General features: G+C 32.6%; 1 protein-coding gene across 1 annotated transcript; it reads left to right on the top strand.

The window, feature by feature from the left end:
• Window positions 1-232: 232 nt before the first annotated feature.
• On the top strand, window positions 233-26,169 carry LOC145258137 (cyanocobalamin reductase / alkylcobalamin dealkylase-like). The gene is made up of 4 exons (XM_080115888.1): window positions 233-440; window positions 16,080-16,274; window positions 21,370-21,519; window positions 25,858-26,169. Exons 1-4 carry the CDS (start codon window positions 354-356, stop codon window positions 26,164-26,166), a joined length of 741 nt encoding a protein of 246 aa, XP_079972014.1. The 5' UTR covers window positions 233-353; the 3' UTR covers window positions 26,167-26,169.
• The last annotated feature ends 108 nt before the right edge of the window (window positions 26,170-26,277 follow it).

Here is a 26,277-nt window from a genome sequence, read left to right on the forward strand (position 1 = left end):
GCAAAGTTACACGCAAGGTCATTTTTATGAGTGGGGATAGTGTCGGCTGCTACGTTCCTTTTTTTTTTTTTTTTTTTTTTTTTTTCATTTTAAGGGGTCATTCTGAATGGGACAAAAATAAAATAAATATAAAATTTACCGCCATTAAGAAGGATTTCTCTTCTGATGGGGAAGAGATACATTTTTACCCTAGCCCCACCAACAAAAAGTTTCAAGTTACAGAAGTAAAGACATTAAGATATCAATTTAACGAGAAACTGTTATCCCGTAGTTATCTCCCTTTGAAATATGCACACATATTGCGTTGAGTATTGTTTAAAGTGCATAAACCACATTCTTCTAAAAAGGAAAGCATGTCAGCCGCCGAAAAGCTGCAAAAAATCCACGATTCCGTTAATAACATCCTGACAGATGTTGGATTCGAAACCTATTTAATGAAAGTAAGTATATATTAGCTATCAATATGATTTTTTTCAAATCAGAAATCAAAATACAACTTGACTCGAGTTCGGAACAGTTTTAGTTTTCCAGCCGGGGGTACCGGTACCGGTAGGTCAAAGCTTGTCATATTCTGACACTAAAGTTTTGCTCGCTCAGTAGTTGACCCTTTTGGTATGATTCGCTCCGATTTTAGGATGCCCCCCCCCCCGCCCAATCTTTACCTCCTACATCGGGAAGAAAGTTTAAGTGAAGGTACAGACTTAAGAAATGCTTCGCATCCTCCTCCTAATGTTATTATTTGAAGCGCATTCTTAGCATGTGGAGAGCGAAGTTTATTATCAGTTCTCTCCTAATTTTGTACCCTTTAGGAATGTACCCTCCGAGAAAGCTGTCCCCCTACTATAACACGCAGTCACGCACGTTGCTACAAGAAAGCAAATAAAAATACTTTAACTCGGTTTAATTTTTTTTTTTTTTTTTTTTTTATGGATTGGTGTGTTTTAATTAACCTATTAAACTGAAAGTAATTCTCTCTGGCAATGCTGAATTTTGTCATTAATTACTGTCATAAAAGTACATGAACTAGCAAGTCGGTCAGAACTGTCGCCCTAAAGGACGTTACGTCACTTTAGTTTCAGTTTCTCCGTTTTATTTCTAGCGTTTGTGTGACTCCAAACCTATCTGCTTTGAAAATATATTAAAAAAAAAAAAAAAAAAAAGTGGGTAATTTTATAGAATCACTTCCGTCTCCAATACTTTAATGCTTAAATTTTTACTTGTTTTTCACATTAACAATCACCTTTAAAATGACGCCTAAAGAGTTTTTGAGTATGCTGAAAACGAATATCGCATTTAAATTTGCTGCAAACAAGTACTTTTCCGGATATAAAGCAATGTAATTATTTGTTATAAGTGGTGGCCATTTTTGTATGTGAACTCGCGCACATCAATAAAATGTGCGCGTGATTGTGCGTCCAAAAAAATGGTCACTACTTATAACAGAATTACATTGCTTAATATCCGAAAAACTACTTACTCGTTTGCGGCAAATTTAAATGCGATATTCGTTTTCAGCATACCTGAGGATTGTTAAGATGGAAAGTAAATAAAAATTTACCCCCTAACGACTCCGTAGTCTATAAATTAAGGGTTCTTAAGAATTCGATTTAATAAAAAAAAAAAAAATGAAAATACAGAAAAACTTTGTAGTTATATTGCAAAAGCAGAAATAAGTAGATATAAAAAGTTGTATTATGCATTGTATTCTTTGGCGACCATTTTTTTACGGGCGTGCTTGAAATTTTGTAGACGCAAGTCATTATTGAAATATAAAGATAAAAAAAATTATCAATTCTTGGGGGGGGGGGCAGTGTCAGGTTCAGAAAAGTGGATTTTTGGCGGATCCAATATTGTCCACCGCTTAAAAATCCGCGTTTTTCACCTTTTTCCTAAGTTTGTTTTTTTTTTTTTTTTCCGACGATGATCATAGATTATAGACTTAAGTATAATCTTAACATAAAAAAATGTTGAACAAAAATAAATTTTCGTATTCAGCATAGTCGAAAACCTTTTAAAAGGTGTCATTTAAAAGAAAATTGTGGAGGTGGAGTGTGGACCTAATCTGAAAATTTACCATTAGTAGATATCTTTTTTTTTTTTTTGTCTTCATTTTTTTTTTTTTTTTGCTATTATAACGAAGAAGCACGCTTTTTAATGATTTTAATAGGAAATTGTAAAAACGGCTGATTATGATCTCTATAGTTTGAATTGAGTTGTCTCTCCCTTATTTTAAAACATGGACGATTAAAAAAATAAGGTCTCGCTTCGTAACAAAATTTGATTTTTAATTATTTTTTTAAAGCAAAAACTACTTGATGAATTTACTTTCTTTCTTTTTTTTTTTTTTTAATTTGATCTATTCGTTCTGTGAGGGGTGCGTACATCATAAATTTTGTGTATATTTGTTTAAAATTAAGTCGAAGGTGCTTGTTAGAGCTGACAGATCAGTTTTTTTTTTTTTTTTTTTGTGTGGTTTTAAACAAAAACAACAGTACTTAATCGTCATGTCGAAAATAGTAATATATCCAAAAATTACGAAAATTTATCGAGTAGAACTGATATTGTTATTAGTAAGTTTATCGTTATAGTCTAAAACAGTACGTCAGCCACTACAGTGTCAAAGAGATAAGTATGCCTTCTGTATTCGCAATCTTCGAGGTGTTCACATCTAAAGAATATGCACTTTTCTGTAAAATTTTTGCTATAAATTTTCTGTTCGATGAATTTTCGTAATTTTTGGATATATTACTATTTTCAACATAACAATTAAATAAGTACTGTTGTTTTTGCTTAGACCCACATATTAAAATTCATCTGTCGACTCTATCTTAACAAGCACCAAGTTGAATTTTAAGAACCAAATTAACGTTTAACGGTTACATTTGTACTCTCATATCGTGCGAACTTTTTCATTCTTTTTTAAGCGTTAGTATTAGAGTTAAGGAGAGGACACTTTTTTAATGACTTTTAACATTGACGCTTACACATCTGCGAGCATTTTTATGCACATTTTGATAGGTACGTGCAAAATGAATTGCCCAAGCTCAAAATGTATAAACATTTTGACCCCGTCCTTTTTTACTTAAAAATTCACCAAAAAAATCAGGAAATTAACCAATTTTAATAAAATCTTCAGTATTTATCAAATAATGATCACTGAATATAAGGAACCAACGATTTTTATTTGAATCTTAGTTGAAATATATTTTTTCTTATATTAACTTGTATTGATCGGACTATTGTTCTCAGCTTGAGTGTTATTTGTTGTAAGAAATTACATGACTTGAATCGTACCACTTCATTGGTTTATTGGTTTAACACATGGTTTTAATTACAGCTTTTCTCATTGGTTGCTCATTTTAACCCGCAAACGCGGGCATGTTTTAACTGAAAATTTTAGTCTGAGCAGATCTTTCATGCATGATAGGTTCATTTTTAATATTTTTTATTAATTTAAGGGTTTTGGCGCTTAATATTGTCATGGTACTTTTGAAATAATTTAACCTACTAGGTTAGGTGTTCTTTTCTTAATATTATATACCACTTCTTACAAAGTCTTAATTACCAGGCTCAGCTGAGCAGCAAAATGACGCAACATAGTTTTGCAATCGAGAAGAGGAAACAACCTGCCTTAAACAAGGTAAGTGCGCTTTTCAATGTCGTGTTTATTTTTTGCTCTGCCAGAGTACTAAAATTCTCACATTGTGCAATGTTGCACAAATAACACTCAAGATGAGAACAATAGTTCGATCAATACTAGTGGTATCAGCCCTCATCTAAAAAATTCAGAACTTCAATATATTTTCGGGTTTGTATTACTGTACACATAGATTCGAAAAAGTTGTCAAAAAAACAAATATATAACAAATAAATGTTATCAAAGGCAAGATAAGTTACTTTTCTACCAAACTGGATATATTTTTCGTGTTTTTATTCAATTTAACATGTTTATTCAGCTCGAAAAGCATACAGTTTTTACCGATGTATTGGAAAATTCAAAATGGCGTCCGACACTATCTTTAACACGGTAAGTTCAGGAAAAGATGTTATAAATAATAAACTAGACAAAATACAGTTAGAAATTCGCTCATTACATGTTACCGTGACATAAGTTGACATATATGCGGTGTTTTTTAAATAGTATTTTATCTAGTTTATTATTTATAACACCTTTTCCCAAACTTAACATCTTAAAGAGAGTGTCGGGCGCCATTTTGAATTTTCCAATACATCGGTAAACATTGTATGTTTTTCGAGCTGAATAAACATGTTACGTTGAATAAAAACAAAAAAAAATGTATCCAGTTTGGTAGAAAAGTAACTTATCTGGCCTTTGATAATATTTATTTGTTATATATTTGTTTTTTGACAACTTTTTCGAATCTGTGTACAGTAATACAAACCTGTATTTTCTTTTGCTTAAACAAAAAACACCTTTATGGTTTTCAGTTGTAAAAAAAAAAATGAATTTATTTTTGCTTTTTTTACGAAAATAAAAAAACTGTAAATTATAATAATAAAAAGAAAAAAAGATTTTTTTTTTAGGAACCTTATCAAAAAAAAGCCCTAAAAGTGCATATTAACAAAATCAATATAATCCAAACTAAAGATATTATCATTGAATTATCATTGTTCATTTAATATTTTCACACCAAATAAATTATAATTGCAAAAAGTATTTTCTCTTTTTTTTTTTTTAAATTACAATTCGGCGTAATTTTTATATGTAAGATTCTAATATTTTCCTTGTAATCTTCAATGTAACATAATTTTTATATAATCTTGAAAAATGAAGAGAATTTTTTTTAATTTAAAAGCAGGGACACAAAAATAATTTAAAGAATGGTAAAAATTATACAAACATCCACGATAGAAATGTACTGATGCACAGCTGGGGAAAAATAAAAAAAGAAAACTAGTCGATTTTGCATTCCCTCTCTCACTCCATCCATCGACGTCATTTTCAGACTTTGAACATTTTGAGCTTCCATAGAACCCATGCTAAACAAATTTTCCTTTGTTTGGATTGTGCAAAGCTAGAATACCTCGCTTTTGAGGGTTAATTAAGCTTCTTGTACAAACATGGTGTTTTTTATTTAATTTAATATCTTTATTTTACTAATTATCTTTAAAATAGTCCAAGAAAACTAATGTTTTTCAAGGGATTTTTACAATGAATTTATTTAACTTCAAAATTTAGCTGAACTTGTCAGTTTCCGAATGTCACCAAGAAAAGATTTTCCATTATAACTTTTTTTCACATGTAAAAATATTTTTTTTCCTTTTGGAAATTAACCTTAGGCTTGTATCTACAAATACAATCAAAAAGTAATCGGAAACCTACAAAAAAATTATAACCCGGCTTTCAAAACTATATCCCTATATCATTTTTCCGCCAGTAATTAATGCACATAGCTAAATTTTAGGTACTTATGCAAGATACGGACCATGCTATTTTTTAAAGTTTATTCAAATATTATTTAAATTAAATTCAGTTTAATAATTTATAAAGATCATGACCATTGAAAGAATGTTAGAAAACTCTGTTTAAGCATTAAAGTGCTTAATAAAAAAATAAAAAAAAGCATGTATTCATTTATGTTTAATCAACCTATATCATGAACTTGTAAATTTTGAAAAAAAAAAATGGTAATAAATTCAATATTATGTTTGGAAAAAAAATACCGCTTTTTCTCATTAATGTAAACTATAATCTGTTGAATTGCAAAGAAACCAAAAACATTCTCAAATATAATTTTTACAAAAATTAAAATGATTTAAATTCCAGTTTTCCAAAATGTTCAGTTTTTAAGCATAGAATTTTGAGTAAAAGTTTTTTTTTTAAATTTTTCAAACTATTACTAATCAAAAAGTGAGAATGTGTGCGTGTGAGGACACTTCTCAACCTATATACTCAACAAATTTTTTATCAAGATTTGAACTTTGGTATAGAGGGTATTCAGACATGTGGAAAAGTTTTTAATCAGTTTTCATCTGGAAAAAAGGGCTGCTAAGTAATCCAAATTGAAAAATTGGTATTTGGTCATCGGATTTTATCTGTTTGTCAACTGTTTCATGATTGTGCATGTGCGAATCTTCATAGATAGCTTCCTTATTGTAAGAATAAGTAGGTTTGAAACAATTTTTAAAGATCGTGCCAAGCTGGCATAATTCACTGTGTTATGGTTTTGATCTTGGCTTGAGTATTTATTTTTTAAATTTTTATTTACAAGAAGTAAACTATATATTATTCCATTATTAAATTTTTTATTTACAAGAAGTGAACTATATACTATTCCATGAGCAAAGCTTCTTTCTTAGAACTGCACGCCAGTGGAACTTTCTGCTGCTTGCCTGTTTCCCACCTGACTACAACTTGGACGTCTTCAAGTCTAACATAAACAAACTCCTGACGAACCGCCCCCTTAAGTAAGACACTCTATCCAAAACCCCCGATACTAATGATTACTACAATACTATCTCACTGATTACTGCACACGCAATAACCCTTATCTCTGAGTGGCCTTCGGGCCTTGATAAGTGGTGACCTCCATGTAAAAAAAAAAAAAAAAAAATTGGAATTCATTATTGAAATGAATATTATTTATTAATTTTATTTATTGCGGACTATTATTCTCATCTTTTCTTAGTTGTTTCACAACGTTTCAGTCAACTTATCCTCTGGCCTTCGTCGGGTCGTAACTGCAACAGGATAGAAACTCTGAATCTCCTTACTGCATTCACTGCAATTACTGCCTTCCGTAGTTATTGTCGTCTCACCATGTTGATAGCGCAGTTGATAGACGTTGAATCTCTACGGTTCCAGGTGAGAACTGTCTTAAGATAGCGGTCTCAATCCTACCCAAAGCTGACCAGAGGCTTACTTGGCCAAAACATGGAGAGATGACAACTACGGAAGGCAGTAATTGCAGTGGATGCAGTTAGGAGGTTCGGAGTTCTTATCCCGTTGTGGTTACCACCTGACGAAGGCCAGAGGAATAAGTTGGCCGAAACGTTGTGAAACACCTAAGAAAAGATGAGGATAATAGTCCGCAATAAATAAAATTAATAAGACGTGAAATGTTTAGAAAAAAGCATGCACATGTCTCAGTTTCTTTCCGTTTTTTTTTATTTTTAATTTTTTTTTTTTTTTTTAGGAATCTAACATTATGTTTACTGAGCAATGCTGAGTACATCTACTAGTATAATATAAAACTGACTATTTCCAATCATAAAATAGTGAAACCGGCGATTTCCAAATTTGTTATTGGAAGCAAAAGACACAAAAAAAAGTTGGAAAACAGACTTTTTTTTTTTTTTTTTTTTTCGACTAGCTGTACCTTGCCACACGTTGCTTTGGCTCAGTTTGTTTAAATGGAAAACAAACAAAGTGTATCCGTTGAAGTCATTTAATGCACGTTTGCTGCCCCATTATTCCTTAGGTTCACAGAGGGGAAAACATAAGGGTTTCATTTTAGTATGGACATGTATGTGAGCACACACTAGGGAATCTCATAAAACTTAAAATTTAGCTGATTTTATTTTGCATGAAAGTATAGTGTTTTATCATGACTAAATCGATGGAAAAATTGAAAAGAAAACTGCTCAGAGATTAAACCAACAAAGTGGGAGACCGATGATAATTCAGACAGAGGAAACAAATAAATGAATGTAAAAATGTTGTAAGATAAGTTTGAAAAAAAGGAATTAGTTTGTCAAACATTTTTATTTAAAAATAATCCTTATTGTTGCACGTTTTTCTTTTTTTAAAAAGAAAATATTGCATTCAAATAATTAATGACAATGTTCTTAAACATTTTGGTTTCTCTTCGTTATTGTAGCGAAATTCGGAAATCAAAATAATGTTCAAGTGTAACCAATAGTATCTAATGAATTGCCAAATAAATAGCAAAAACTAAAAAAAAATTAATTTAAAAAAAAAAAGGTGTTAATTAATAAAGAAACTAGAAACATTAGCTGTTTTCCTTGGGTTGGCAGCACATCACGTGACTAAAACAAGCAGTTGAAATCATTGTTTCATTGAATCTTCGAAGACGTAACTAAATGCAAAATGACAATTATGTAGATAACATTTTGATACTTTTCTTTTGCAATTTTTTATCAACAAAAGACGTTTTTTTTTGTTTTGTTTTTTTTATTTGAGATGCATGTTCAAGTGAACACACGGACACAAACAAGGGAAATACACACAGTGAGAGATAGAGATGGGGGGGGCATAACCTTTGTACAGAATGTGGAAATATAATTACTGAGAATGTTTGTAAACATTTTGGTTCCTCTTCGCTATTATTGTAACGAAATTTGGAAATCGAAATATTGATGTTCAAGTGTAACCAATAATTTTTAATAAATTGCCATATTGCATTAATGTAAATAGCAAAAACTCGTGGAAAAAAAAAAAGGTATTAATTAATTAATAAAGAAAATAGCTGTCAAAAAAACTAAAAACATTAGCTATTTTCCTTGGGTTAACTGTACTCAAAATCATTTTTTCGTTGAAGACATAAGTATAAGCAGAATGACAACATTGTAGGTACTTGCGCACACACACACACGCAACTGTAATTACCTAAGCATTAAGTGCACTTGATGACTGGCGAAATAATGTTTAACGCCACGTTTTAATTAAAGTAACCGTTTGTGTATAAAGGGAAGAATTGTATTCCGGAATAAGAATTTTCAGAGCTCAGCCAAGCATTTATTATTTATGAATAGGAAATTGGAAAGATTGTTAGGTCTGTTTTCTTGAGCCTGTGATGGTCTGTGTAAGAACAAAATTCATGTAAAGTGTAGAATTTGTTCCATTGATAACTGGTAGCAGTGGTAGTACATAATATTTAGAGAGAAAAATAGGCACTCCTTCCTCTATAGATGTTGCGATTGTGATGGTGTTGCTTGTAGGATGCAGCGTAGTATTTTAATATCACGACTAAATGTGTGTAAAATAGTGCTCAAAAGCTACATAAGATCGTGGGCGTTAGCCTAGATATATTGAATTTGTATGTAGCATTTGTTGTGGCAAATCTAGAGAAATATTTTTGCAGTCATTTATTATATAAAAGCAAAAATGTGGTGTGTGCGTGTGTGCAAATGTTTTGTATGTCTGGCAAAGGCTTTTTTCGGGGGGAGGGGGGGGTTCTCCGTGGTAGTTACTATGTCTTAGAACTTTTTATATATGTTCTAGATTGTAATATCTGTGATTCACAGAGGGATGTCGTGTGTAGATTTATTTTGATCGACTTTTATTTTATAAAATTCCCGCTTTTCTGCTTCGTCGCGTTTTTGGTATAAAAGTGAAAATAATCGAAAAGGGAAAGCAGTGTCCTGGCTTCTCGGGACGTCATCCAGGAAGCAATCAACTTTGATCAATGCGGTGAAAACCCGTCATATCATACAATTGCTATTCATTTGGACACTCCCCTTTTATGGAGAGTTGGTTTTCCCCAAATTCTTGGTCTTGGGAATAAAACCAAAAAAAGAAAAATTGGCTTGCAGCCAAAGTTGAGTGCGGGATTTCATTCCCCTATGGCGTGATGTTTGACCTCATTAAATTTACACACGTCACTTAACTTTTTAATCTTAAATTAAAACGCTTTTCAGTTCCTCTCCTGCCGTTATCGGGCGGTAAAATGTCGGGTTTTTTTTTTTTTTTCACACTTTCTTTTCCGCCTTTGCCTCAAGGTTTCGGGTTTAAGCCTATCTACCTACCAAAGATCTTTTTTTTTTTTTTTTACACATGGACAATGCCGCCCCCCCCTCCCCCCCCCCCCGCTAGTCTATATATATATAGATATATATATATATTAGAAAGGCAAAATGTGTGTGTGCATTTTTTGTGTATGGCAAAGGCTTTTTTTTGGGGGGGGGGGGCACGCTCAGGGGTGGTTAGTGTTTCTTAGAACCTTTTATATGCTACCTAGATTATAATATCTACGAATTACTAAAAAAGGTCACGTGTATCTTTAATTTGAGGAACTTTTAGATGCTATTTTTGCAATTTTTTATTTATTTATTTTTTTAAAATCTCCACGTGTTTGTTTGGCTTTTCTGTATATAAGCAAAACTGAATCCATAGAAAAGGTAGCGCGCTGGCACTCGTACCGGGGACATCCAAAAAAGCAATAAGCTTTTGATCAATGCGGGGCAAACCCCTTATATCAGACAATTGCTATTCATTTTTATAGGGAGCTGGTTATAGTTATTGCAGCCAGAGTTAAGTACAGGATTTCGTTCCACTATGGCGTGAGGTTTGACCTCGTTCAATTTAAGCACCTGTCACTTTTCATAATTTCATCCATTCTCATTCTGCTGCCTTCGTACCGTCGAGGTAAGTTATTACACTTTTTTTCTGCCTTCACCTCAAGGATTCGGGTTTGAGCCTACCTGCTTACAAAACTTTTTTTTTTTTTTTTATCGAGTTTTAAAACAATTCCCACCATGCGGTTGTCTCTGCTGTTTGTATTTTTCGTATAAATAAAGCAAAACTAATCTAACGCTGGTGCCAACCCCCAGCCTTTGCCTGGGTAGTATCTGTTCTGTAATTGGTCCTTGGTCAATGTAGGGGAAACCCTTCATACTGAAACAATTACTATGTATTTGGATACTGCCAGAGTGCCCCCTTTTTCAGGGTAGCTGCTTTTCCCCCCATATTAAAAACTACCTTTGTGGGAGGTTTAAAAGCAACGCCATTTCTGCAAGTCATCTTTTTTATTGACTACGTTAAATTTGAACGCCTTACACTTCCGGTCATGTCATGATGTAGCGGTAAGACATCAGGTTTTCTTTCACTTTCTTTCCGCCTCCGCATTACAGGTTCGGGCCTGCCTGCCTGCGTACTACCACTATAAAACAAAAACATTACAAAATAAAAAAGTTTTCATTATTTAATAAAAAAAAAAAAAATTTTAATGGTTTCATTAAGTGATTTGTTCATTTGTTTAATACGAATATTTTTTTTATTTTTTTTAATGGTTTCGTTATCAAGAATTTGTCACAACTATATTTTATTTGTATCTAAGACAAGGTCCATTTAAAAAAAACCCGAGATAACTCCATTTCAACTGATAATGCCACAAAAATGTAATAGATTTTTTTTTTTTTTTTTTTTTTTTTTTAAATCAACTTAGCAGAAAAACCTGATCGTCCATCTTTTCTTTCTCTGTTTTCTATACGTGTTTGTTTTTCTTTTCTATTTTGTTTTCTTAAAACTTTCCAGTTTTCGTTCTTTTATTTTGAAAAAAAAAAAATTTAACTGATTTCAGGCATTACTTTATATGAATATTGTTATTTACTTACTTCCCGTCGCAGGAAGATATGACACAAGGTAAAAAAAAAAAAATGGCAAAAGTCAAGCCAGCATCCTTAAAGGAACAGGACTCTGGCCTTTTAAAAGTTGCCTGGGTAGCTCTGTCGGTATTCTCCGGTGAAGGTGCCTCAGGCAGCAAGCAATAAACTTGCTCCACCCAAAAGATGGAAGGCAACGATTTAGGAAGGTGGACCTCCTAAGACTACCCGGAACCACATCTCAGCCCGACAGATGCAAGGTCATCCTATACTCAAAAATGGCCAAGACTATGTCAAGGACACATCTTTGACTGGTATGAATATGGCCTGCTGAGGCTGTGTTAGATAATGAATATGAATATCCTGAATATCCATGTGAACATTGACAAAATATTTTTTTTTTTTCTATCGTTTTTGATGGAGGGTGTACACTCGTAGTAAATAAAAATAAAAAATGATAATGTCATGTGGAAGAAAAAAAAACTACACATACAGACACGTAAGAAGTGGTCTCATAACGTTATTAATAAAGAATATAGTAAACATGAAAGGTCTTGTTACTGAAAATAAAAACCAAGGTAGTAAAAAAAAAAAAATGATGGCAATTATAATCTGCATAAAAATTAGTTTTGTAACTTTGTGATTAGAAATTAATAAGCATTGTTATGCACCAATTTTTTGAAAAAAGAAGAAAAAACATAAAAAATGGAGTATTAAACTGAAATAAGTATTAAACATGAAAGCTTGTTAATAAAGTGGACAGTTTTTATGGCCGTTTTTGACAAGTAACAAATTCGGTATGTTTAGGCAGACAGACGACTTTATCTATAGGCGTTAAGATAATGGGTCCTTTTTTTTTTTTAATTTTTATTTATTTATTTATTTTTAGTATGTTTCCACAATATACGAAGTAAAAAAAATAAATACATTTTCACGACAAGTGTTAAACTGAATTCTAATCTATGGTCCTCCTTTGCCAAACTTTCACAAAAACGCTCAAATACCTACAGCCATTATATATGATTTCTCCTACTCTCTATCTGTGCCTTAATCTAATCGCAGATTCCATGACCAAAGCTTTTTTCTCAGAACTGCCCACCTGTGGAACACTGATCTGCTTCCTTGTTGACTACAACATGGTAGCCTTCAAATCCAATGTAAACAAAACCGTCTCTTAAATCAAATTTTACCCAATTTACACCATTAATGAATACTGCACTATCACTTTACATTCATTAACCTTTATCCTTGAGTGGTCTTTGCGCCTTGATAAGTGGTGACTCTTAAGTATAAAAAAAAGTTGACATAGTTTGCTTGAAGCATTATGTGTAATATATATAAGCCGTTAATAGAAGGTTGTTCACATCATTTTCAGTGCATTTTTGCCAGTAATGGGGTGAGTGCTGTACATGAACGTCCGGATCGCGTTTTGTCATTCACATCTCTGCAGCCTCTCTGAAATTGACACACCCATCTCCTAACTGTATTGGTAAACGTTCAATTGTACTGTACTATACTGAAGCAGCACTCGCCCTAATCGAGTTTAACCGAGTTCCTCCGAAGGAGGAAGTTTCATGGGAGTATGAAATTCACAAGTGGTCTCCAGTAGCATGTGGGATACTATCGGCATCTTTTTTCTCCCCACCCAAGAGTGTTGGGGTGATTTTTTTTTTTTTTTTTTTTTATATATTTAAAAAAAAAAAAAAAAAAAAAAAGAGGAAATACTTGATTAGCAGAACAAAAGTATAGAAAAAGAGATTAGTAGAAAGACAGTGGCAGGGTTACTAAGGAACACAAAGGCGTTTGAAAATAGGATTGTTAATCAAGGTGTGACGATAACTGGGACAAAGGACTGGACATAGAGGTCAGTATATTTAGTTAGTTTATAGACAGTTTGTAATGTAGTACACACTGAACATGTTGTAGTAGAGAATGTCGAAAGGAACATAAGACAAGTAATAACTTAACTTTTTTTCTTTGTTTTTTGTTTCTTTTTCTTTTTTCTTTTCTGTTTCTTTCTTTTCTTTTTTCTTTTCTTTTTCTTTTTTTCTTTTCCTTTTCCTTTTTTTTTTGTAACAACCACATTTATTTCCATGTTCTCCTGCCACGTGTGACTTCTCATTGGAGCTGTGACGTCACCTACGTCTCTAACATGATTGTCTCCTTTTTATAGTCTTTTTCTTTATCCTTATCCCGTGACATCATTTCGTATATGTCTCGATATTTGTTCTGTTACAAGTTGAGAATGGATTTGAGTTTTGCGACAGTTGATGAATTGGGACAGTTGAGTGCTAGTTGTGGTTCAAAGCAGATGGGGAGAAGAATTGATCAACTAACTGACGAACATGGCTTCGGCAGACAACTAGGATGTGGCGTTCATGTTTAGAGGATCAATGGTGTCACACACACAGAGCACAACTGATAGCTACAGAATAGCGTTCGTGTTTTGAGTTGTTTTATTTATTTTTATACTTCTGAGCCACTGTACGCCCCTTTTTAGCAGCCACCAATGTGAGAGATGAGGATAAAACCAGAAGAGAAGATGATAGAGAAGAAAATGGTGGCACACAACATTAGGATCGGTGACTGTTGTCAAGACGGAGCACAAGCAAGATGGGGAGAATAATTGATCAATTAATTGACGAACATGGCTTAGACAGGCAACTAGGATGTGGACATTCATGTTTAGAAGTCGATGGTGTCACACACACACACACACACACACGCTCAGAAGATGATTGAAAAGAAAATGATGGTGCATAACATTGGGGTCGGTGACTTGTCGAGAGGGAGCACAAACAAGATGAGACAAAGATAAAAGTGAAAATTAGCTGGGGGGGAGGGTCTATTAGTTTTTTGTTATCATTTTACATAATTTTTGTTTTAGATAATTTCTTTAAAACGTTTTTTTTCTTTTTTTTTTTAAACTTGTCTTCAATATTTCTTTGCTCAGTTGCATACTAAATTTAGTAAGGCTTAAGTTTAGCAGAGCAGGTTGCTTATATAATAAACTTAATCCTTAATAAATGTAGTATGCAGCTGTTGAACATTATTGAAATATTTCACCATTCTAACATAATCCTGAGTCGGATAAAAATTGTATTTGACAGTAATTGAATAGAATTTTTTTTTTAAGATGGTCCAACTTTCCACAAAGGAAATTGAGGAATCTGAATAAAATCTTGAGTTTGTAAGTCGTTTGCTTAGTAATGACAGTATATGCAAAATAAATATATTTTTATATAATACAGAGATAACAATATATCCAAACCTTCCTATGTATTTTACACCCAAACAATATCAGGTTCATCGACTAGTAAATTTTTAAATATTGGATCGATGCAAAAATTTTTGCTGATTTTTAAATTTCGTCTTGAAAATAGAAATCTGTATTTTTTTTTTTTTTTTGGTGGGGGGATCTTAAAATTCATAACAATAACGATTTTTGTTCTTTATAACTTGATTCCATCTGTTAATGAGCTTATAAATGCCTCATTTATAAAATTATTTTGATTTTGATGTGAAATATTAACCTAACTCGTGTTTAATTACATTTCGTGATGTTAACTTAAAGCCAAATGGTTTTGTGATCTTTGAAATAAGTGATAATCTGATAAAGCTAGATCAAAAGAATATGCAGGATGCAGCAAGATTTCCCAAGCAAATTCTCCTGGGAGATCTTTGTTCAGTAGTGCTGTGTGAAGACGAGCATTATCATGGCGGAAGATAATTCTCTTTCTGTTGAGGTTGTTTTCAGGTCATTATGATGGGTGAGTATATTGCAGAAAAACATAAATAGTACTTTAATAATCTGAAAGATAAAGTTACAAATTAATCGTGGTGATATGTTTAAGAAATAACAATATGCATAAAATGAAATACAATAGTCGAAAATGCCCTTCCTATAAATTGGCAAAAACTTTAAAAATTGATTCGGATTATCGAAACTACTACTCTTATCTTGAACGTTATTCTCACAACGTTTCGGCCGATGTAATCTTTTAACCTTCCTCAACTACATCTTTTTGTACTTGAGAATCTATATGGAATTTTGAATTGAACTCTGTATTTAATCCATGTGGCGCAATGGATAAAAGTGTTGAGTACGATCGGTTCTAAGTGATAGTCCTCTAGAATTTGAAAGTTCAATCCTTACTACAGGCAATACTAAGAATAAAAATAAAAATTATTTAATGCTTCTATCTGATCATAGTTGATGGTACAAGAATAATCTACCCCCATGGATTAAGTAAAGGATTCAATTTGAAACTACGTATATGATTCAGAATTGGACATAAAGATATCTGTCATTATGTTTCTTAATCTTTAGATGAAGATTGATTATTTGTGTTAATTTGGATTCTTCACATTGCTGTTCTCATCTTCAGTGTTATTTTCATGTTGCGGTCAATGTAACCTCCAAGCTTTTTCAGGTGCATCTTGTCAAACACAAATCTTTGTGTCGAACTCAAGAATCTGCATGGAATTTTTAATGAAATCCTTTATTTAATCTACGGTGGTTGCGTGCTCTTGTTTCGTCGATCATGATGGGGTAGAAGTCCTAAGTAATTTGCAATTGCATTTTCAATGTTGCCCGCACTCAGGATTGAACCTTCAAATTTCAAAAGAGTGTAACTTTATGGCTGACTTTTTTTCCAAATACTTTATCCACTACACCACCATGCATAGAATGAAATTTATTGCTTTTGCAAAAATATGAAAAAGTCATGATAAAATTTGAATAAATGTCTTACATTTTTTTTTTTTTTTTTCAGGTGGAATGGTACAACAATGTTGTTGAAGAGAAATTTCATCTGCCTTATGACCCTGATACGGTAGCCATTGTGGTTGTCAGTACACCGGATATGTTTGACCTTGCCTTTAAGCCATTTATATGCAGTGATAAATACACAATGTCGCAAGATGCACTCGATGAATGCGTAAAATATTACATGGAAAAAATCAAGAAGGTGAGGCATGATTACAGAGGGTTTTAAAAAGTTTTAAAACACTATCAACATTTCTTGGCTGAATTGTGCGAAGCAGAGCTCCTGAATTGTTTTCGGTGTTGGAATCAGTAAAAATTGTCCGACTCCAACTAACAAAATAAATTTTTTGGAATTTTTCAGATGAGGATTGCTAATTTTGATTATTCAAGCTACTTTTCTCATCTCGAGTGTCATCTTTATGCTTTGGTAACATATGGAATAGTTTTCATAGAGGAAGATGTCTTTATGATCACCTGTTACAAACCAGATGAAATGTTAAAAAGAATGAGATGGGCAGTAATTTTAAACTAAATGAAATTTAAATCCAAATAAAAATGCAGATAGATATTACTATTTGGACTGAACAATGGTCGACTGGTGAATAGGAATGAAGATTTCGAACAATACAATCCTCAAGTGTTATTAAATATACACACACGCACATATATATATATATATATATATATATATATATATATATATATATATATATATATATATAAAATTAAAAATCTTTGAAAACCAAGAAATGTTAAAATATTTATTAAATGATAAAATCATTTTATATATATACATGTGTGTGTGTATATACATATATATATATATATATATATATATATATATATATATATAATTTTCTGTATAAAAAATACCTTTATCAAGAGTAAAAGACTGTCCATGTTAAAAATTTTTTTTCTTTATATTCTGGTGGTGTTACCGCCAGGAGGGCCAAAGCCCTTGTAGAGAGAGAAATGATGCCTAGTTTCACTGGCAGGTGTAAAATTAGTATTCACAGCTTAGAAAACATTTTTTGGTATAGAAACGTACCTTTATATATATATATATATATATATATATATATATATATATAGTTAGTGATGGAACGATTCCAATATTTTTCCCAATTCCGATACAATTACTGATTCTGATTATAAATTTATAAATATTTAACTATAGAGTTGTTATTTTTTTCCTGATTACCGTAAAAACACGTTAAGTATTCAAATTTTTTCTCAAGCATAAAAATACACTTGTGGAAGGATAATCTATAGATTTTAGTTTTACTGGTAATTTAAAAGAATCATGTTTGGCATCAGAATATAGGCACAAATTTTTTCAATTCTAATACGCCTAAAAAAATTTTTTTTTTTTTTTTTTCCGATTTCCAATCCCAGTTAATTGTCCCAACACTAATATGTATATATATTTCTGATCAAATCTAAGATGGTGGCTTAAGAACCTTCCAACATGGTGTCGGATATCTTTTGGAGAGGAAAGCTTTCTCTGATTGTCATCTTTAAAGTGAATTTTTCATGTTTTTGACTTGCTGTTCTCCTCTGCTTTCTGAAGCACCTTACTTTATTTTGTTGTGTTTTAGAATACTCTGTTGGTTTTTATTAATATTTGATCATCTCTAAAGAGTAGCTAAATAAACTAAAGACAATAGTTTTTGTTATGGGTTGCGAAATGCACATAAGACAGTAAAAAAAAAATGTAGGTAATGATTGTGGACTATTCTTTCTTTTGGTCATTGGGATGCAACCAACCAGCATATATGAATTAAAAAAAAAAAAAAAAAAGACCAAATTGCTTAATGTTTTGCTCACTGTTTTGTGGGCTTTTTCCTGAGTGAATAGCTAAAAATAGTCTGACTAGAGGATCAGAAAAAAACTCATGAAACGGTGAGTGAAATATCAAGCAATTTGGTCTTTTTTTTAATTTTTAATTCATATCATCAGATTTTTTATCTTTTTATTCTCATATTTATTACATACAGAAGATGTATAATTGAATGTATGTAGTGTAACCCAATGGTAGCAGTTGTACACATGAGCAAGAAGAAGTGCACTAATCCTAAGTCCTGGTGGCAACACTTTTAACTGGACCCCTCTGAATGTAACCAGACACTCACTGATCACCGGAAGTTACCGCTCTAATGTCCAAAACTCACAACAATCCCATGTGGAAACTCCTTTAACACATTCGCTAGTCAATGACCCTTAGACATTTGGGAATTGAAGGAAGCAGTATCATAGCATATATTCATTCAACATATATACTAGTAAACATATGCTGTCTCTGGTCACATGGTTTTGCTTGTAATAATAATTTTTAAAAGCTATTGCACCAATGAGAACTAGCATTTGCAAAAGTTGGCTGATTAATATAGAATGGAGGAATGGATGCTAGAATTGGAATGTGCTTTTTGAATTTGGGGTTTATTTTGCCTGCTCGTGAGGTAGAATTGATTTGAAATGTAAACATTTGTTGTGTGTAAACGGAAATGCATGAAAATAAACAATTTTGGAAAATAGTCGCAAGGATGTCCTCTGCATTCTGTTCCACTAGTGGAGCTAATAAGGTACCCGCAGTACATAGGAAGAGGAATGTGAGCAAAAGATAAGGTCGATATTGTATCCAACAATAAATCTAAGCAGTGAAAAATTCTTTGTGTTTTCGACTTTTTGTTTAGTGAATCAGGAAGTGCTTGGAAAATTTGGCAACATGTGAACGTTCACTGTCCAGGCTGCGATTATCCACTTGTTGTTAGATTTTGCCACTGGTCGCAGTATCAGTTGTGTAATCTCATTTACTGCTGCAAGAACTCTCCCTTCAAAGAAAATTACAAGTCTAGTTTAAAAAAAAAAAAAAAACAAAGACTGACTTTGGAGGAAGGAGCTATAATGATACTATTTGGGAGAGAGACTACAATGATACTATTTTGGATGAGTAGGGTCTAAGGATGCTATTTTTGGAAGAGGCTACCATGATACCATTTTGGGAGAGGGGCTAACAGACTATCAAATAAGATTTCTTAGTTTAATTGAAACAAAATACAAGTCTAACCACAATCCATTCCCATCTCTTTCCAAGAGACACAAAAACCTTAACTGACAGTGAGGCGCCCAGAGGGCTGATTAACTGCCTCACTTCACCCATCTAATCGCATATAAATAGACTAGACTTTTTAAAATGAGCAAAAGTCATAGCTTGTTGACTTAGAATGTGTGCTTTATGCCAAATTGGTTATTGAATACTGTTAAATTTGTGCTCATTTTTGCATTAAATACTAATCCCTATTAATCCTTGATTGTAGATTGAACAGATATCATAATATTTAGTTCGCTGAACCTTATTATAATAATGATCCATACAAAATTTCAGCTACAGGGTGGTCAAAAAGTCAGGTAACATGTTAAAGGTAGAAAAAACAATATGATCCATTATAATCTCTATTCGTTTAATATTATTTGTTTAAATATTTGAGTGTAATATATAAACTACCCCTCCTGATTTCTGGCTTTGGGGCTATGTAAAGGATAGCGTTTATGGCAAGAAGCCTGATACAATAGCGTCTTTAAAGTTATTTATTGAAGAGGAGATTGCGCGGATATCAGCTGACATGATTACACGTGTTACACAATCAGTGGTTAATCGCTTCCAGCGATTGATAGAGAGAAATGGACGACAATTAACAAAATAAACATATTTCATGTTTGTTTCATTTTATATTTCAATGTATGGTACTTAAATATACGTGTATTGCTAATATCGTTTTTCTTTAAAATGTTACCTGACTTTTTGACCACCCTGTAGATCAGCCTAGTAGCTCCCCCAAAAAGGTTTTGATTTTGTGGTGACTAATCCCTATTAATCTCTAATTGTGCATTGAACAGATACCATAAGTCTTAGTTCATTGCACTTTATCAAAGCAAAGGTACATACAAAATTTAAGCCAGATTGGCCCAATAGTTTCCAATAATAAATGAATTGGGCAGACAGACTTATAGGAATATAATATAGATATTATGGTCTTTTGTAGCAGATCACTTAGTTATCTACTCAAAAAAAAACAAAAAAAACTAATCTGCTGTTAATCTATGGGCATAAAAATACTACCTAAGGGTTCCTGTATCTAGCTGAACATTATTATTTTTTTCAAATACTTTGCTCTCAGTATGAATCACCTTTTTAAAGAGATACTACCTTTTCCACAAAGGAATCAAATTTTGGTTGGTCAAAACTCCAGACTAGACATATTTCTAATTTCTTGTTTCTATTTTCTTGGTCGAATATTTCTCATTCGTAGCAAGCCGTTATTCACGTGCATTGTAATCATGCACTAGGCAGCATGTTAGAAAGCAAAGAAAGGCAATAAGTATTTCTTCTTCAAAGATATTGGCACCGTAACATAACTATAAGAAGCATTGTCACACATAATCATTTGAGAAACTCTACAGACTTTTGCAAGTGTCAGCCTTACAAAAAATTAAAGTGCTAATACATTATATGTATGGTGTCCAACATTTATACAAAAAACACTTTCTTCATGTTATTTGGATTCTTCGGATTATTATTCTTATATGGAGTGTTATCTTTCACAATGTTTCGGTTGATGTAACCTCCGACCTTCTTCAGGTTATTTTGTTGAACTCGGGAATCTGCATGGAATTTCAAATATAACACTTTTTTAATCCACGGGGGTAGCATGCTCTCATTCCATCAGCCATGACTGGATAAAAGTTTTAAGTAATTCTGTGATTGTATTTTGAAGAGTATAACTTACAACTGAATTTTACCAAGTACTTTATCCACTACACTATGGGTCCTTGTGACAGAAAGATTCCTGAGTTACCAAAGCATGTGAAATTAACATTCAAGATCAGAACAACAGTCTGAAGAATCCTAATAATACAAATAATTAATCCTCATCTCAAAAATCTAGAAACATAAATCATTTAATTTTTATATGTATATCTGTTTGGGATGCTGAAAACGTACGCAGTAAAACAATATGTTTTATTGTTGCATTGATTATTTGTTTTTGTACACATGTGCAACTGGAAGTCATAAACCGGATGTTGGGTTACAACATCTGTTACAGAGTCATTTTAGTTTTATAATTATATAGATTTAGTTTTTTTTTTTTTAATATACATCTATTTATTTTATGTATATCTATTTGCTTTTAATGTATATTTAGCTTTTTTTAAATGTACATCTATTTATTTTATGTATATCTATTTTAAAAAGTTTTTATGTATATATTTTTATTTATTTATTTTTTTTTCGTCAGGTTGTTCCTGATATTGACTTGATATATGATTATGACATGATCGCTTACCGACATCCAAAGATCATTATCCAAGTTGCAGCTCATGTTTCCGGCGCTGCATATTATTACCAGCGTAAACACCTTACCAATGACCCCTGGAAAGAAGATGATGCAAGTTGACTCTTTGTTTTCAAATTTCATAACTTTTGTTTTCTAGGTGTTTTCTTGACTACTTTTGAAGATGTGTAAGACGAGAAATCACCAGCAGAGTGGAAAGGTTCAAAACAATTCCATGATGAACGGCATGTGTTCTTTTTTTTGTTGCCATTGCCCCTGCTTTTGTGGTTAATATTGACAACTATTGCACGACGTTGGCATGTTCATTATCTGTAATTGACACTGCATGGAACAGTCCAGCGTTGTCATAAAATACCACGCAACAAAAATTCAGTTCAGATTAAAAAGACATCTTCATGAAACATGGTATCTAATTGCCATAAATATGTACTCAAATTTCTGTCTGACCCTGTTGGGACTGAGGGGGGAAGGTCTTGCAGCATTCAGGACCTTCTCTCTCTCTCTCTCTCTCGCTGAATTCTACCTGGATAAAGAGAGCTGTTCGATCTCCAATGTCTTGTGTGGTATTACAACCACATGAAACCTACTCTTCCCATACCTTTCAATATACAACATCTTTTAAGGAGACAAGTGTTAAGATAGATGTAAGTGGATCGGGGAAGGGAACAATTATGGGAAGAAAGAAAGAGTGTACAAACCCTCCTCTAAGAAAGAGAGAATGAACATATGGAATGCAAGCTACTATACAAAAACTTTTTGTGTCCAAGGAATGGTTGGCAAAAAACACCTCCATAAATATGTGCCTTTTTTTTTTTTTAATATTGAGTTGCCAACCACTTACCAAAACTAAAAGTAACTCAAGGATGTTAATGAAATGGATAAATTGTCAGCTGAATGATGAAGAATATTTGGAGAGGATTGAAAATAATAAATAGAATCAACAATTTTGATTACTTGTGAAACCGGTTTATGATTAGTGTTTGTTGATATTGTATTTGAAGATGGCCATCTGATAGCCTGTAGGAAGCAGTTCAATAATAATATGTTCCACAGATTGAAAGTTTTGGAAAAGAAACTTTGTTCATGGAAATTCCATTTGGTGTTTAGCACATGTAGGAAAAAAAGTGAGTCTATTGCAACATCTTTGGTGCTTGTGCAGTTTGTAGACCATACTTTTTTTGATAGGATTTTCAAATTAAATTCAATTTTCTCTGTATCTTTTGTTTATTAAATTGTTAAGTGAAAATACAGAATAATTAAGAAAAAAACTCCATTCTATGTTAAGAATGTTTTTTTTATATATATAATGTTATTATTTCAGCACAGTCCATAAACTGCACAAGTACTAACAGCTCTTCCATGAGAAAAAGGCTATAGGGAACAGAAAAATAATTCCCTACTATATTGCAAAGTTAATTTTGTACTCTGGGCAGAATTTGATTATTTAAGATGGCTCGATAAGAATTTAAAATTGGACTTGAAAACAACCATGTTTTAGTCATCTGGAAAGCAAGTTAGTATTGTGTTCCACAAACAAGTTGTTCTTAGAAAGAATGTTGGAGTATAGAAATTCCGTTTAGTAGTTTTCGGTATAATGAAGAATAAAAGGAAAATTCTTTACAGTGGTTGTAACTAGATGAGTTTTTGCTGTAAATGGGTCGCCATAGATTGAAGGTCAGTCAAGTATCTACCATGAAGATAACGATAGAGTAGAGAGAGACTAGCAATGTCTGTTCTATGAGAAAGAGGCTCCAATCTCTCCCCGTGGACCTCCAAGCAACCAACCATCATCAACTATTCCAAACTGGAAACTGTCCTTAAACTAACTCTGACTCCTAAACTTATTGGTTCAAAATTGGAAGTCCTATGGCTGGTCTTTTGCTTTAGTCACTGCCACATCTGATTGATAGAAACTGACTACTTTCACATCAGCCACTCCCAGCTGGCTATTCAGAAACTGATCACTGACTGTGAGTAATCTTCCTGTCTCGAAAGTTCAAAAAGATCTGGACCGCCCCGTCCCTTCTCAGCGTCTTTTTGTTTATTTCACTTCCTATACTTTGGATCTGCTAATGAATTATTTCTTTCCTTTGTCAGTGTAACAGAGAGTGTATTGGTGTGTGTGGGCAACTGAAGGATAGCTGGCTAGTGAAAATATTAGCAGCAGCAGCTGTTAAAACATTTATGCAAATTAGCAAGTGTGCGCGTGAGCCTGTGGCAGAGGAAAAGGAGAGAAAATACACCACGTGGTCCAGGAGAGAAGCAAGTTGCATGCCAAGGAAGATAGATGTGTAAATACGAGTACAAGGAAGTATTGGCTAGTGCCAAAGTCAGATGGTGGGAACAGAGACTTTTAAAAAGCACATGTGTGTGTGAAAAGACTTTGGCAAAATAATGAAATGTATTGTTTTGGAAGAACCACAAATAAATGCATTTCATTTACATTTAAAAAAAAAAAGGTGCCAAATTGGATTTTTATTTCTTTCCTTTTGTTTGTTCCTGCGATGTTACATCAGAAGTCTTGGTTAGGGTGGGGATACAGTTATCCACTATGAAACTGCAGTAAAGTATTAAGATAAACCACTTTTAATTATTTGTGATTTTTATAAAGTTCTATCTGAAATGATACCAAACCCTTTATGTATGCAAGAGCTTGATTTAACTCTCCCAAAGGTCGTTCTCTCTCTCTCTCTCTCTCTCTCTCTCTCTCTCTCTCTCTCTCTTGTAGCATAATAATTCTCCAAGTTCCAAATATCAAATTTTTTCAGTCAGTCATTTATTACTTTTTAAAAGGTATTCATTACAATATTATTTCATATTGCAAAATTATGTTATTGCTGCATATTTGGTCACATACTCATTAGATGTTTACCTTAAAAAAATTATAAAAACACCATTTTAGACAACTTATTATGCTACACCATATAAGCTTTGGAACTCTATAAAAAGCTGTTCATTGATCTTGGACTTTTTCAAATTTACAAAAATTATATAAAGATTTTTTTCATTATAAAAAACTTTATTTATGAGAAACATTTTTACTCTATTACAAAGTATATTTCAAGTAAACGATAAACCTATATATATATATATATACTAGCAATTCAGCCCGGCTTTGCTCAGGCCCTATTTACTGTTCATAACTTGCCTTTCGTGTGAATACACTTTATGTAAGATTTCAACTATTTAGACCCAAAATTGTCTGAGTAATTTCATAGAGACTGCAAAGGTAAATTTTTTATAAATTGGACGCCAGTTTTAACCTATTAACATTAATTATTTTGGTCTTGAATCAAAATATAAAGTTTTACTTGTCCAAGTTACCTACATCTAAAATTTCAAGTGTTTAAACCCAAAATTGGCTGAGAAATTTTGTAGAATCGACAAAGGTCAACTCTTTCAACTTTGACATTTTGGCAGCCAAATTTTCGCCCCCAAACTGATTAAAATGCTTGCCGCCTGTCTGAATACCCATTATGTGTAAATTTTAAATGATTAGACCCAAAATTCGGTGAGTAGTTTGCTAGACACCGCAAAGGTCAAATCTTTTGAACTTTGACCTCTCGGAAGCTTAAATTTTCAACCCAAACCGATAAAAAAGCTTGCCCTATCTCTGAATACCCTTTATGTAAAATTTCAAATGTTTAGACCAGAAATTGTCTGAGTAATTTGGTAGAGACCGCAGAGGTCAAATTTTTTTTAACTTTGACCCCTATTATGACCCCTTAAAATTTATTGTTTTGGGCTCAAATCAAGTTATTAAGTTAGATCATGGATCTAACTTAGGAACCTATATCTAAAATTTCAATTGTTTATAACCAAAATTGTCGGAGGAGTTTGGTAGAGTTCTCAAAGGTCAAAGCGTTGAACTTTGACCCCTTAACAGCTTAATTTCTGGCCGAAAATGAATTACAAAGATTTTCTCAAATCTCAGTACCCTGTATATCAAATTTCAAGTCTGTAGACTTAAAATTGACAGAATTATTGCGTCGAAAAATGTACACACATAGATACATGGACACACACACAGACATGTTCACTTTTATATATATATATATATATATATATATATAAGGAGAGACTTAACGGTTTGAATATTGAGCTTCATTCTACTTTAGAAATTGATTCCCATAAAAATCAAATTGAACTATATGCAAGAATTGTTTTGTTTTCATATTATAATTATATTATTACGTATCATATTTGGATACACGGGCATATTTATCCAGTCAAAGGACTTCCTGCTTTGAAAGTGGCTTACACCAAATGGTGTGTAGTCTATACTGAAGACATCAACGAAAATGTAGGTCAACACATAAGAATATCTGAAAACTGATTATTTTCACTGAAATAGAAACGTTTTTATTACATGTGATTAAACTCTATCCACACTGAACACATATTTACCATGGTGTTTGTTTTATTTGACAGACTATCTACGGCATTTGCATTCATCCAAAATATGGAGGCTGGTTTGCCATGAGGTCAGTTATCATCCTGAAAGATGTGCAGATTCCTGACTTGCCTTACAAAGAACCGGTTAACTGCGTTCCCGATGAGGATAAACAGATTGTGTTACTAAAACTGCTCAATGAAGACTGGAAGGACGCAAAGTTTCGCGATATCATTCCTGTTGTAAAAAAATACTCCGAAGAGCAGCAAGCGTACTTTAATACAAAACCGTCCGAACGACTGCACATTATTACGAAAATAATTCAGGCAATAAACAACTCTGAATAGGGATCACATTTAAGTGCATTTTATTGGGCTTCTCTTAACACTTTATTGCAGTTTCATAGAAGATCCAATTGTTAGATCTGGTAACATCAGATCAGGCTGTTTGTAAATGTC

Source organism: Euprymna scolopes, chromosome 3 (genome assembly GCF_053919585.1).
Source record: "Euprymna scolopes isolate OS-2025 chromosome 3, ASM5391958v1, whole genome shotgun sequence".
Lineage (NCBI taxonomy): Eukaryota > Metazoa > Mollusca > Cephalopoda > Sepiida > Sepiolidae > Euprymna > Euprymna scolopes.

Bases quoted from the DNA above. Each gene is read 5' to 3' on its own strand.
- LOC145258137 (XM_080115888.1), top strand. From the start codon at position 354: ATGTCAGCCGCCGAAAAGCTGCAAAAAATCCACGATTCCGTTAATAAC. The intron at 441-16,079 runs GTAAGTATATAT...TTTTTTTTTCAG, and splicing joins TCGAAACCTATTTAATGAAA to GTGGAATGGTACAACAATGT. The intron at 21,520-25,857 runs GCAAGTTGACTC...TTTATTTGACAG, and splicing joins ACCCCTGGAAAGAAGATGAT to ACTATCTACGGCATTTGCAT.